Source organism: Mustelus asterias, chromosome 25, assembly GCF_964213995.1.
Source record: "Mustelus asterias chromosome 25, sMusAst1.hap1.1, whole genome shotgun sequence".
Taxonomy (NCBI): Eukaryota; Metazoa; Chordata; class Chondrichthyes; order Carcharhiniformes; family Triakidae; genus Mustelus; species Mustelus asterias.
Window position 1 is genome coordinate 52,814,707 of NC_135825.1, and position 15,284 is coordinate 52,829,990.

At 44.9% G+C, this 15,284-nt stretch overlaps 2 protein-coding genes across 3 annotated transcripts in view; one reads left to right on the forward strand and one right to left on the reverse strand.

Moving 5' to 3' along the window:
- Positions 1 to 2,534, forward strand: part of LOC144479181 (ADP-ribose glycohydrolase OARD1-like) — a 29,243-nt gene extending 26,709 nt beyond the window's left edge. Inside the window, exon 7 of the mRNA XM_078197790.1 lies at positions 1,973 to 2,534. Coding sequence (XP_078053916.1) covers positions 1,973 to 2,070 — 98 coding nt within the window. The 3' untranslated portion in view covers positions 2,071 to 2,534. The remainder of the gene's footprint in view (positions 1 to 1,972) is intronic.
- Positions 1 to 15,284, reverse strand: part of apobec2a (apolipoprotein B mRNA editing enzyme, catalytic polypeptide-like 2a) — a 39,726-nt gene that overhangs the window by 5,191 nt on the left and 19,251 nt on the right. Inside the window, exon 3 of one of the 2 annotated variants that reach the window (XM_078197786.1) lies at positions 1,133 to 1,565. The exons of the other annotated variant lie outside the window; for it this stretch is intronic. The gene's annotated coding sequence lies outside the window, so the exon portion shown is untranslated. Of the gene's footprint in view, positions 1 to 1,132; positions 1,566 to 15,284 lie in introns of those variants that run through there. 2 annotated transcript variants of the gene reach the window in all.

Here is a 15,284-nt window from a genome sequence, read left to right on the forward strand (position 1 = left end):
GTCCACCAACAGCCATTCATTGCAAGGATCGACTATAGTTAATGGCATGACTGATATTTTTCAATATTCCACATCATGGGTATTTCAGTGCTTTCTCAGCAAACACTCCTTTATCTTTGAACTCTAGTTTTCTGTAACTTGTGGCAAGTAAAAGACAACCGATTCTCTCCACGTACAAGTAAGTTTAATTCCAAACTAGTGCATGAGAGTATGAGCTTTGGGTAATCTGGCCCAGTCCCAACAGCCCCCTTCCACCCTCGACCTTGCTAGTACGTAAGTGTGGATACCAATGGTGGCATCTCTGCTGCTTTTCCCAGCAGAGATCAGCTACAGTCAACACAGGTCAATAAACCTCAAGCTCAGCTCCACATTGCACAATGCTTCACTAAGCTTCAGAAGGTGCAAATGCCTGTGTCACCCATAGCACCAACATACCAAGGGAGTGATCATTCCACTAATTTGGAACCATGTATTGGGCATCGAGAGTTAGTTATAGCTGTAGATGTAATTTTTCTTTATGAATTCCATTCTGATTATTAAAAAGACTATGAATAGAAAGGGGATAAACTGTAAATATTGGTATTGGAATGAAGACACTAGCAGGGAAACCATTATTGATGAAAAGATTGCTTTCTGAAAGCTTTGAAATTCATGAGTTTGTGTGGGTTTTAGGATAGAAGTGAAAACCTTTACAGGAATGTTACATTCCAAGCCCTGTCCGTGGCACAGTGATCAGCACTGCTGCCTCACAGCACCAGGGACTCTGCTTGGATCCCCAGCTTGAGTCACTGTGCGGAGTCTACATGTTCTCCCCGTGTCTGCGTGGGTTTCCTCCCACAGTCTGAAAGACGTGCAGGTTAGGTGCATTGGCCATGCTAAATTCTCCCTCAGTGTACCCAAACAGGCAGCAGATTGTGGATTTTCACAGTAACTTCATTGCAGTGTTAATGCAAGCCTACTTGTGACACTTTTTAAATAAACTTAAACTTGTTCTTAATCTCCGTTGTATCGCTCCCTAATGCCTATAGTGTATTATTATTCCTGGAGAAGTAATTTAAAGGCACCATCATCTGGTATTAATGGGGAAAGATGGTTCCACCAGATGATGAAAGAATTGAGAAGCACAAAGGTAGGCAGTCGAAATTTTATTGTAAAATACAAGTGTCGGTGATGACTATTGGATATTGAATATGATCCTATTTTGTCAGTTGTGATATCTGCTACATAACGAGGTGCTCTGAGATACAATAATTTATTACCATATTGTAAACCTACGTGAACACATTTTTACAGACTTGAGGCAGACCTATATTGAAATAACAGTGCATTATTAGGCAGTTCTGAACCTCCTTTGCCTAAGGTACAGTGACTACTTGCTAAGAGCTGAAGTTGGAGACAGACAGGAAACTATAATTCAGCAAACTTAAGATGCATGGTAAGAGAAATTAAAGAAAATCCTTTCAGTTCAGTCCAAGTGAAATAGAATAAATGAGTTTAGCTTCTTCCCAGGTGTCCCAGTGCATCGTGTAGCACTACTGAAGTGATTGGCACACAGCACCCATACTCTATAATAAAGAAAAGTATACAGTTACTCTTTATATATCAGAGAGTGCAGAGCATTGGAAAGATGTTACTGTTGCGAGCTGGTTATTGGTTTATTAGAAATAAATGTTTTCCTTAGACTAGTATTCAAGTGGTTGGGTACCAGCACCAAAGGGCTCGGACTAGTGAGCTGAAGACATGTATTCAAAAACCCATCATGATGCATTTACAGCAAATAAATCTGAAATAAAAACCTATTCTCCGTAACGGTCATCGTAAAACCTCCACATTTCCATCTGGTTCACTGATCTTTTTTAGGAAAGGAAATCTGCCATTCTTGGGTTTATACATGACTCCAGACCTACTGTGATGTGACTGACACTTCACTTGCCTCCAAAATAGCCTAATGAGCCATTAAATTGTGTCACAGGCAATTGTGGACCGTGCCACAGGACCCTGTGCTATAAGGGATGTTCCCAGAGACGCATCAAGACAGCAGCTGTTACTGGAGGATCGCTAACTCCGTGAAAGACATTCCTTTTTCCACACAAACCTTGTTGATCTTCCGGTTAAAAGAATCGTCCTCCGAGTGTTGCAGACTGGCACATTCCAAAGCCCAGGTCTGCGTGCTGAGGGATGCACAAGCTTGGGGCGGCTGCCACAGAAGTCCAATGAGGGAAGGTTGCTGTCCAAGACCCTTCAGTCACTCTGAACTGAGGAGAGTGGAATTGTATAGAACTCCACTGGGGGCCACATGACTCGCATTGAATGCATACAGTGGATATTACATGTACAGAAGCACCTTGATGCAACCTGATCCGTGCTGGCAACCTAAATACCTTTGCACCATTTGTAATTACCATTTTGAAATGTCTGTAATGTTTCTTTGACTGTACTAAAGCGTTTCAAGAGTGCAACATAACGTAGGTAGAGAACCTGAGTATTATTGCACTGTTTATGACAGCCTTTTGGAAATGTTTGTAATGTTCCTTCAGATATTTTACAAATAAAGTATAGTTTTACAAAAATGTGAGATGCTGGCCTTCCCATTGATGCCTACTACCCATGGATTAATAAAAAGCAATGTATTTAAGCCTTGTATCATGTACAATGATAGTCGATGCAGGCGTACTCCCGTGTACAGCTATTTTTAAAAGGCATTCAAATTGAACTGTTCAGTCACCCCATAATCAACTCGGTTGTAATCCTAACATTTTATTTGTTGGGTTTTTTCTCACTGCAGTTCAACAAAAGATATTATAAAGAATAAGCAGAGGGAACTTAAGTTTTTAAAATACCTTTTCAAGAATGTTCCAAAGCACGTTGTAATGTAGGGTAACGCAATAGTTAATTTGAGCAAAGTAAGGGTCACGCCATGATCATTTGTTTTAGTGACCTTTGGGGCATAAATGTTGGCCAGGACACCAAGACAACCCAGCTTTCCTCTGAAAAGTACCATGAGTTATTTTGCATCCACCTGAGGGAGCAGAAAGGGAACCATTTTTGTGCCTAGTCCCATTGACCTGCACCTGGACCATATCCCCCAGCAACATCCTTGTAAGCCTCGGTTTAACATCTCACCTGAACTTCAGCATCTTTGACCGTGCACCTTCGCTCTGCGTACTGTGCTGAAGTCTTTAGGCTAGGGTTCTGAACATGTGACCTCCCAACTCCGAGTGTTGCCCTCGAGTTAAGGCTGCCACAGAGGGTTATTGGGGTGGATCGCAGTTATTTCAGGCTAAGCCCATCATCACATTAGCTTCAAGTTGATGCAGAACTGGATACACTGCACAGCATTCCACACCAGATATCCACATGTACAGTAAATAAAAATCATTATTAACGCTTACTGCAGCCAACTCATTGCTGGGACATAATTGGAAAAGTTTCCATTCTCATTGTAGACCTGACAGGATTACTTGGTCTTTGGTGTACCCTCCCCTAGACTGGCTGATCTATAAATACTTAGAGACAGCTGAAATTATACAAAGAAATATGAGACCCTCACATAGTTAGAGCACCATGCAACAAAGAGTAAGGCACTACGGGATATTGGAATTAATTCTAAAGCTGTCGCTGGGTGTTCCCAGTACTATCACAACCTTTTCATTGAATGTTCCTATGTACAAAGTGCCTGGTGCTTAAATATAATTGCACCAATTAAATTAATTCCTGATTTTTTGAATAGCTTTAGAATTAAATTATTCAGATTACTGGAACATTATAGATATGGAAATGAAAAGTTGGTGAATCAGAGGAGTGGTAGTCTTGAAGGACATTTCTGCCTGTGGTTGAATAGCTAACTGCATCAACTTCCAGTCACAGATTTTTCATTCAAAGATGTGCACTTATCTAGATTTAATAGCGTGTCACCATAGAACATTACAGCACAGAAACAGGCTTTTTGGCTCTTCTTGCCTGTGCCGCACCATTTTTGTGCCTAGTCCCACTGACCTGCACCTGGACCATATCCCTCCACACCCCTCTCATCCATGTACCTGTCCAAGTTTTTCTTAAATGTTAAAAGTGAGCCCGCATTCACCACCTCCTCTGGCAGCTCATTCCAAACTCCCACCTCTCTCTGTGTGAAGAAGCCCCCCCCTAATATTCCCTTTAAACTTGTCCCCCCTTACCCTTAACCCATGTCCTCTAGTCATTTTCTCCCCTAGCCTCAGTGGAAAAAGCCTGCTTGCATTCACTCTATCTATACCCATCATAATTTTATACACCTCTATCAAATCTCCCCTCATTCTTCTACGCTCCAGGGAATAAAGTGCTAACCTATTCAACCTTTCTCTGTAACTCAGTTTCTCAAGTCCCAGCAACATCCTTGTGAACCTTCTCTGCACTCTTTCAACCTTAATATCCTTCCTGTAATTAGGTGACCAAAACTGCACACAATACTCTAAATTTGGCTTCACCAATGTCTTATACAACCTCACCATAACATTCCAACTCCAATACTCAATACTTTGATTTATAAAGACCAATGTACCAAAAGCACTCTTTACGACCCTATCTACCTGTGACGCCACTTTTAGGGAATTATGTATCTGTATTCCCAGATCCCTCTGTTCTACTGCACACTTCAGTGTCCTACCATTTACCTTGTATGTTCTACCTTGGTTTGTCCTTCCAAAGTGCAATACCTCACACTTGTCTGCATTAAACTCCACCTGCCCTTTTTCTAGCTGGTCCAAATCCCTCTGCAAGCTTTGAAAACCTTCCTCACTGTCCACTACACCGCCAATCTTTGTATCATCAGCAAACTTGCTGATCCAATTTACCACATTATCATCCAGATCATTGATATAGATGACAAACAACAATGGACCCAGCACTGATCCCTGTGGCATACCACTAGTCACAGGCCTCCACTCAGTGAAGCAATCCTCCACTACCGCTCTCTGGCTCTACCTCCACTACCTCTCCATGTATACCTAGCGACTGAACCTTCCTGACTAACCTCCCATGCGGGACCTTGTCAAAGGCCTTACTGAAGTCCATGTAGACAACATCCACTGCCTTCCCTTCATCCACTTTCCTGGTAACCTCCTCGAAAAACTCTAATAGATTAGTTAAACATGACCTACCACGCACAAAGCCATGTTGATTCCCTAATAAGTCCCTGTCTATCCAAATATTTGTAGATCCTATCTCTTAATATTCCTTCCAATAATTTACCTACTACTGACGTCAAACTTACCGGCCTATAATTTCCCGCATTACTTTTTGAGCCTTTTTTAAACAACAGAACAACATGAGCTATCCTCCAATCATCCGACACCTCACCTGTGGATACCGACATTTTAAATATATCTGCCAGGGCCCCTGCAATTTCAACACGAGTCTCCTTCAAGGTCCGAGGGAATACCCTGTCCGGCCCTGGGGATTTATCTACTCTGATTTGCCTCAAGACAGCAAGCACCTCCTCCACTTTAATCTGTATAGGTTCCATGACCTCCCTACTTGTTTGCCTTATTTCCATAGACTCCATGCCAGTTTCCTTAGTAAATACGGAGGCAAAAAACCCATTTAATATCTCCCCCATTTCTTTTGGTTCCATACATAGCCAACAACTCTGATCTTCAAGAGGACCAATTTTATCCCTTACTATCCTTTTGCTCTTAATATACCTGTAGAAGCTCTTAGGATTATCCTTTACCTTGTCTGCCAAAGCAACCTCGTGTCTTCTTTTAGCCCTCCTGATTTCTTTCTTAAGTAGTTTCTTGCACTTTATACTCCTCAAGCATCTTATTTGCTCCCTGTTGCCTATACATGTCACACATCTCCCTCCTCTTTATCAGAGTTCCAATATCCCTCGAGAACCAAGGTTCCTTATTCTTATTCACTTTGCCTTTAATCCTGACAGGAACATACAAACTCTGCACTCTCAAAATTTCTCCTTTGAAGGCCTCCCACTTACCAATCACATCCTTGCCAGAGAACAGCCTGTCCCAATCCACGCTTTTTAGATCCTTTCTCATTTCTTCAAATTTGGCCTTTTTCCAGTTTAGAACCTCAACCCGAGGACCAGATCTATCTTTATCCATGATCAAGTTGAAACTAATGGCTTTATGATCACTGGAACCAAAGTGTTCCCCTACACACACTTCCGTCACTTGTCCTAACTTGTTTCCTAATAGGAGATCTAATGCCTCCTGTCTCGTCGGTACCTCTACATATTGATTTAGAAAATTTTCCTGAACACATTTTACAATCTCTAACCCGTCTAGACCTTTAACAGTATGGGAGTCCCAATCTATATGTGGAAAATTAAAATCCCCTACTATCACAACTTTATGTTTCCTGCAGTTGTCTGCTATCCCTGTGCAGATTTGCTCCTCCAATTCTCGCTGACTATTGGGTGGTCTATAATACAACCCCATTAATGTGGTCATACCTTTCCTGTTTCTCAGCTCCACCCATATGGCCTCGGTAGACAAGCCCTCTAATGTGTCCTGCCTGAGCACTGCTGTAACATTTTCCCTGATTAGCAATGCCACCCCCCCACCCTTCAGCCCTCTGCCTCTATCACGTCTGAAACATCGGAACCCTGGAACATTGAGCTGCCAGCCCTGCCCCTCCTGTAGCCAAGTTTCACTAATGGCTATAATGTCATAATTCCATGTGTCGATCCACGCCCTCAGCTTGTATTCCCCACAATACTCCTGGCATTAAAATAGACACACCTCAGAAGATTATTACCACCACACACAACCCTTCTATTTGTGATTTTGCATGAACTATTAACATCATTTATTTTCACCCCTGCTCCACTATCTGCTCTGGCATTTTGGTTCCCATCCCCCTGCAAATCTAGTTTAAACCCTCCCCAATAACACTAACAAACCTCCCTGCAAGTATATTGGTCCCCTTGTAGTTCAGGTGTAACCTATCTCTCTTGTACAGGTCCCACCTGCCCCAGAAGAGGTCCCAATGATCTAGAAATCTGAAACCCTGACCCCTGCACAAGTTCCTCAGCCACATGTTCATCCGCCCGAGCATCCTACTCTTACCCTCACTGGTACGTGGCACAGGTAGCAATCCTGAGATTACTACCCTCGGGGTCCTGCTTTTTAACTTCCTACCAAGCTCTCTATACTCAGACTTCAGGACCTCCTCACTCTTCCTTCCTACGTCATTGGTACCAATGTGTACCATGACATCTGGCTGATCACCCTCCCACTTCAGAATGCTGTGCACGCGATCAGAGACATCCCTGACCCTCGCACCTGGGAGGCAACAAACCATCCGGGAGTCTCTGTCAGAACTTCCTGTCTGTACCTCTGACAATCGAGTCCCCTATCACTACCGCTCTCCTCTTCTTCCACCCTCCCTTCTGCGCTGCAGAACCAGACTCAGTGCCAGAGATCCGGCTGCCGCAGCTTGTCCCAGGTAAGGCATCCCCCACAACACAACCTTTGACATCACCTTTGGAATGACCACCTCCGGTGACGATATCATCAATAGTTGCAAAACATATTTCAACTGATTCCAGCATAAACTACGAATGCAATCAAAAATACAAACCTGGGAAACCATCTTCACTTGCACACGGCAGGTACTAATGCAATGCAGATTCCAGTTCCAAAAGCACAGCTTTCTCACCTCTTAATGGTGGAATTACAGCCCATGAGAGCAAGAGTGACTGATCAACAGAGTGAAAGGGACAATATTGAATCAGACATCTATTGTACCTTTCTCTATTCCTATTGACTTCACTGCTGGAGTTGGAAATAGAGAAAGATATGCATGATGATTTTATTAACTATAAAACCTTTATTTTAGGTACTAATATATGTCATTGATTCTCTGAAGCATAATAAGTACCTTGTTTGTAGGCACCAAAAGGTGCTAGTCGAACATAGGAAACCATTTAGCCAATGTCAGGGATTGAGGCATGAAAGGTTTGACTGGTGATGTATTTGATCTAAAATGGCTGAACCATCAATGGGAGTTTGCTGTAGAAGTTGTTCAAGACACACATAGATCATGGGGTGGCGCAGTGGTTAGCACTGCTGCCTCGCAGCGCCAGGGACCCGGGTTCAGTTCCGGCCTCGGGTGGCTGTCTGTGTGGAATTTGCACATTCTCCCCGTGTCTGCGTGGGTTTCCTCCGGGTGCTCCAGTTGCTTCCCACAGTCCAAAGACGTGCGGGTTAGGTTGATTGGCCATGCTAAATTGCCCCTTAGTTTCGGGGGGGTTAGCAGGATAAATACGAGGGGTTACGGGGATATGGCCTGGTTGGGATGGTTGCCAGTGCAGGCCGAATGGCCCCTTTCTGCATGGTAGGGATTCTTTGATTTGATGATGATCCCCGCAACAAGTCTGGTCAACCTTTGTTGCACTTCGATAACAATAATATCCTTCATAAGGTAATGGGAGCAAAACTGCACACACTACTCCAGTTAGGAACAAAAGAGTTGTGTTAGGAACAAAAGAGTTGTGTTAGGAACAAAAGAGTTGTGTTAGGAACAAAAGAGTTGTAGTTAGGAACAAAAGAGTTGTCAGGGAGAAAATCGGACCTCTCAGGGACAAAGGAGGGGAATTATGCTTAGAACCCAAGGGAATAGGGGAGATCCTAAATGAATACTTTGCATCGGTATTCACGAAGGAGAGGGGCGTGTTAACCGGGAGTGTCTCGGAGGGAGGTGTTGACCCGTTAGAGAAAATCTCCATTACAAGAGAGGAAGTGTTAGGTTTTTTAGGGAACATTAAAACTGACAAAGCCCCAGGGCCTGATGGCATCTATCCTCGACTGCTCAGGGAGACGAGAGGTGAAATTGCTGGGCCTCTGACGGAAATCTTTGTCGCTTCTTTGGACACGGGTGAGGTCCCTGAGGATTGGAGGATAGCGAATGTGGTCCCGCTGTTTAAGAAGGGTAGCAGGGATAACCCAGGAAATTATAGGTCGGTGAGCTTGATGTCCGTGGTAGGGAAGTTGTTGGAGAGGATTCTTAGAGACAGGATGTATGTGCATTTAGAACGGAACAATCTCATTAGTGACAGACAGCATGGTTTTGTAAGAGGGAGGTCGTGCCTTACAAATTTGGTGGAGTTTTTTGAGGAAGTGACAAAAACGGTTGATGAAGGAAGGGCCGTGGATGTCGTCTATATGGATTTCAGTAAGGCATTTGACAAAGTCCCACATGGCAGGTTGGTTAAGAAGGTTAAGGCTCATGGGATACAAGGAGAAGTGGCTCGATGGGTGGAGAACTGGCTTGGCCATAGGAGACAGAGGGTAGTGGTCGAAGGGTCTTTTTCCGGCTGGAGGTCTGTGACCAGTGGTGTTCCGCAGGGCTCTGTACTAGGACCTCTGCTATTTGTGATATATATAAATGATTTGGAAGAAGGTGTAACTGGTGTAATCAGCAAGTTTGCGGATGACACGAAGATGGCTGGAATTGCGGATAGCGAAGAGCATTGTCGGGCAATACAGCAGGATATAGATAGGCTGGAAAATTGGGCGGAGAGGTGGCAGATGGAATTTAATCTGGATAAATGCGAAGTGATGCATTTTGGAAGAAATAATGTAGGGAGGAGTTATACAATAAATGGCAGAGTCATCAGGAGTATAGAAACACAGAGGGACCTAGGTGTGCAAGTCCACAAATCCTTGAAGGTGGCAACACAGGTGGAGAAGGTGGTGAAGAAGGCATATGGTATGCTTGCCTTTATAGGACGGGGTATAGAGTATAAAAGCTGGAGTCTGATGATGCAGCTGTATAGAACGCTGGTTAGGCCACATTTGGAGTACTGCGTCCAGTTCTGGTCGCCGCACTACCAGAAGGACGTGGAGGCGTTGGAGAGAGTGCAGAGAAGGTTTACCAGGATGTTGCCTGGTATGGAGGGTCTTAGCTATGAGGAGATATTGGGTAGACTGGGGTTGTTCTCCTTGGAAAGACGGAGAATGAGGGGAGATCTAATAGAGGTGTACAAGATTATGAAGGGTATAGATAGGGTGAACAGTGGGAAGCTTTTTCCCAGGTCGGAGGTGACGATCACGAGGGGTCACGGGCTCAAGCTGAGAGGGGCGAAGTATAACTCAGACATCAGAGGGACGTTTTTTACACAGAGGGTGGTGGGGGCCTGGAATGCGCTGCCAAGTAGGGTGGTGGAGGCAGGCACGCTGACATAGTTTAAGACTTACCTGGATAGTCACATGAGCAGCCTGGGAATGGAGGGATACAAACGATTGGTCTAGTTGGACCAAGGAGCGGCACAGGCTTGGAGGGCCGAAGGGCCTGTTTCCTGTGCTGTACTGTTCTTTGTTCTTTGTTCTTTGTACGGCCTAACCAAAGTTGTATACAATTGAAGCAAAACTTCACTACTCCTGTACTGAAACCCTCTTGCAATAAAGGCCAACATACCATTCGCCTTCCTAATTGCCAGCTGAAACTGCCTTCAGTGACTTATTGATGAGGACACCCAGGTCCTTTTGTATCTCTATAAACTCTAACCTCTTACCATTTAATAAATACTCTGCACGTCTATTCCTCCTTCCAAAGTCCAAGTTAATTTGCATTTCTTTCACATTATATTCCATCTGTTCTTGTCCACTCATTGTGCCCTATTTTACCATTTTAATTCTAAGCGCTGGGCGGACTTGAAACTGGGTGTTTCAAATCCGACTTTTAGACCCGTTCTCAGGCGTCCCCTTACTCACCCTGCCTGAGACAATATCAGCGATTCTGAATCGCGCTGCACAAGCCTGTGGAGGCCTTCAGCTGCGCACGCGCAGTAAAAAAATAGAAAAACACTCCCCTGCCACATCTCTCCCAGACTGGATAATGCCTCCCCCCTGATCCCCACAGACATTACTGACCCCCTTCTCCCCCCACCCCCCGCTACCCAGACCGATAAAGGGCCCTTGCCCCCCTTTCCCCCCCCCTCACCGATCACACACAGAGTGGCAGCAGACCCCCCTTCCTCCCCCCACTGATCACACACAGAGTGGCAGCAGAGCCCCCCCGCCCCCCCTCCCCTCACCACCTGCCCCCCCCACCAGAGAGCCATCTGACTTGCCTCCCTCCCCTCTACCACCGATCTGAGTCAGAGAGCCACCGGAAGCTCTGAACTTACGTCCTCAGAAGCTGGAGCGCCCGAATCAGACCTTTGTGGACCATGTCTGTTTCGCGCCAAATCTGGGCAGGCGAACACGGTGGTAAAGGGGGAAGTGCCGGTAAGTTTGGGTGTGCAGTCCATTAAGTCAATTTAAATACATGCAAATACATTTAAATTGCCGTCGCACCCATTTCGGGCACGGTCCCGATGGCAGCCATTTTCTCTTGGTAAAAGGGGAACGGGCGCAGGCACGCATTGCGCTACTCGCCTCATGCCCGACTTTACCAAGTTTTCACGCCCAAAAACGGGCGCAACGTGATGATAAAATCGGGCCCATTAAGTCTGTTCAAGTCCACTTGAAGCTGCTTTGCATCTTCCTTACAACACACATTCCCACCTAGCTTTGTATGATCTGCAGACTTGGAAATGTTACATTTGGATCCCACATCCAATTCATATTGTGAACAGCTTGGGCCTGAGTACTGTTCCCTGCAAAACCCCCTTAGTCACATGTTACCAATGTGAGAATCTATTTCTACTGACTGTTTTCTACCTGTTAACCAATCCTTAACCCATGCCAGTATATTACCTCCAATGCAATGTGCTATAATTTTGCTTCCCAGCTACTGTGGGAACTTTAACAAAAGCCTTCTGAAAATCCAAAGTATACTACATCTACTGATCTCCCTTTATCAATTCTGTCAGTTGTTGTTTCTCTTCCCGCACCTAGTGATACGCCAGACAGACTTTAATCTGTCCCCATAGCAAACTTCTTTTTCTAGAACAGGTTGCTAGCTATTGCCAGAGGCTTAAAACTCAATCGCTCTGGGCACAGTGATGGAATGAAAAGTACATTGGAATGAAACAGCTATTGAACAGGTTCTGAAATCTTCAACACTAACCAATTGTGATGAGTTTCAAGCCAGAACATTATGGACCTCACTCAGCAGGCTAGGAATGATCTTGGTGCTGCCAAAGGATTAGACACAAATTGTTAAAGCCTTTATTTTTCTGTATAGGTATTAAAAGTTTATTCATTAGTCACAAGTAAGGCTTACATTAACACTGCAATGAAGTCACTGTGAAATTCCCCTAGTCACCACACTTCGGCACCTGTTCGGGTCAATGCACCCTAACCAGTATGTCTTTCAGATTGTGGGAGGAAACCGGAGCACCCGGAGGAAACCCACGCAGACACGGGGAAAACGTGCAAACTCCACACAGATAATGATCCAAGCCGGGAATCGAACCCAGGTCCCTGGCGCTGTGAGGCAGCAGTGCTAACCACTGTACCACCGTGCCACTCAACTGTGCCACTGTGCCGCTAGATGGATCTGCTCTGCTTGTCTCTATTGCATGAAAATGTTACTCAAGATGAGATTTTGTGTTCTATCAACTCTCACCTTCTTTCCACCTGGAACACAGGAATGGGAGTAGATCTCCTCCATCTTGTTCTGCCATTCATGAAATTGTGGCTAAACTGACCAAATTCCATGGATCTGTTTCTTCCCCATATCTCTTCATATCTTTGGCTCACAGAAACCTCACTTCTAAAATTTACAATTTATTTCATATAAATTGCCATTTGTGCAAAGGCCCAGCTCCAAATTTCTACCACCCTTTGTATGTAGAACTAGTTCCTAACTTCACTTCTGAAAGTCCTGACTCCAATGTTTAGACCACGGGTGGTATTTCCTGTTCTGGAGACTAAGTCTGGTGGCAGGAGCTGAAGTTAGAATGATTTCCACAGGAGAATGGGATGGCTGAATATGTGGGATCTCAAAGAACAAAGAACAAAGAACAATACAGCACAGGAACAGGCCCTTCGGCCCTCCAAGCCCGCGCCGCTCCCCGGTCCAGGATTGAATCCTGAATCCAGGATCCCCGCCCAATTTTCCAGCCTATCTACATACCAATATCCTATCCACCGAGCTGTCCCTCACAGCTACGATGCTTTGTTCATTACAACCTATTAACTCACCCCCACCCCCCCATTCCAGGCCATGTAATCTCCAGGGAGAGGCGAAAACCCAGAGTGAAAAACCCCAGGGCCAATATGGGGAAAAGAAAATCTGGGAAATTCCTCTCCGACCCCCTGAGGCGATCGAAACGAGTCCAGGAGATCACAATGGCCCTGATCGGAAAATGCTTCCCAACCCTAGTCATTTCCACTTCCACGAACACAATATGAATTCCCTGCCCCCGAGACAGGTTCCCAACTATCCGCAGTCTCGCTCTGTACTGGCACCAGCAAGATGATCATAGATCTCGTGCTGTTTGACTCATTAATTATGCATCCACAAGGAGCATGGTCAATCTCTTGGCAGAGCATGCATGAAATGACCCAACATCTTTCCCACATAGACTCCAAAGTCCGAGCTCCATATTTAAATGGCACCCAGACAACCATCCAAAGAGCTTCTACGAATACATAAAGGGCAAAAGAGTAACTAGGGAGAGAATAGGGCCTCTTAAGGATCAACAAGGTCATCTATGTGCGGATCCACACGAGATGGGTGAGATCCTAAGTGAATATTTCTCATCAGTATTTACTTTGAGAAAGGTAGGGATTTTAGAGAACTTGGGGGAAAAGATAGTGATGTCTTGAGGAGTGTACATATTACAGAGTCTTAAGCACATCAAGGTAGATAAATCCTCAGGACCTGATGAAGTGTATAGATCATAGAAGATCATAGAAACCCTACAGTGCAGAAGGAGGCCATTCGGCCCATCGAGTCTGTACCGACAACAATCCCACCCCAGGCCTTATCCCCACAACCCCACAGATTTACCCCGCTAATCCCTCTAACCTACACATCCCAGGACACTATGGGCAATTTAGCATGGCCAATCAACCTAACCCACACATCTTTAACTGTAGGAGGAAACCGGAGCACCCAGAGGAAACCCACGCAGACATGGGGAGAATGTGTAAAGTCCACAAATAGTGACCCAAGCTAGGAATCCAACTCAGGTCCCTGGAGCTGTGAGGCAGCAGTGCCACCATACCACCCCAGGGCATTGTGGGAGGCTCAGGAGAAAGGTGCGGGTCCCCTAGCAGAGATATTTGAATCATCGATAGTCACAGGTGAGGTGCCTGTAGATTGGAGGGTAGCAAATGTTGTGCCTTTGTTTAATAAGGAGTGCAGGGAAAAGCCTGGGAACGACAGGCCAGTGAGCCTAACATCTGCCGTGGGTAAGTTGTTAAAAGGTATTCTGAGAGACAGGATCTGCAGGCATTTAGAGAGGCAAGAATTGATGAGGAACAGTCAGCACGGCTTTGTGAGTGGAAAATCATATCTCACGAATTTGATTGAGTTTTTTGAAGAGGTAACTATGAAGGTAGATGAGGGCAATGCAGTCAACTTTGTCTACATGGACTTTAGCAAGGCCTTTGACAAGGGGCTGCATGGTAGGTTGTTGCATGAGGTTAAATCTCATGGGATCCGGGGTGAGGTAGCCAACTGGATACAAAATTGGCTTGACGACAGAAGATAGAGGGTGGTTTTTCAAACTGAAGGCCTGTGATCAGCGGTGTACCTCAGGGATCAGTGCTGGGTCCACTGTTATTTGTCAGGAGGCATGATTAGTAAGTTTGAAGATGACACCAAGATTGGTGGCGTAATGGACAGTGAACAGTGAAGAAGGTTATCGAGGATTGCAACGGGATCTTGATCAATTGGGCCAGTGGGCTGATGAATGGCAGATGGAGTTTAATTTAGATAAATGCGAGGTGATATATTTTGGTAGATAAAACCAGGACAGGACTCAATTAATGGTAGGGCGCTGGAGAGAGTTATAGAACAAAGAGATCTAGAGGTACAGGTTCATAGCTCCTTGAAAGTGGAGTCACAGGTGAACAGGTTGGTGGAGAAGGCATTCGGCATGCTTGGTTTCATTGGTCAGAATGTTGAATACAGGAGTTGGGACATCTTGTTGAAGTTGTACAAGACATTGGTAAGGCCACACTTGGAATACTGTGTACAATTCTGGTCGCCCTACTATAGGAAGGATATTATTAAATTAGAAAGAGTGCAGAAAATATTTACTAGAATGCTACCGGGACTTGATGGTTATATGGAAAGGCTGAATAGACTGGGACTTTTTTCCCTGGAGTGTAGGAGTCTTAGGGGTGATCTTATAGAGGTCTATAAAATAATGAGAGGCATGGATGAAG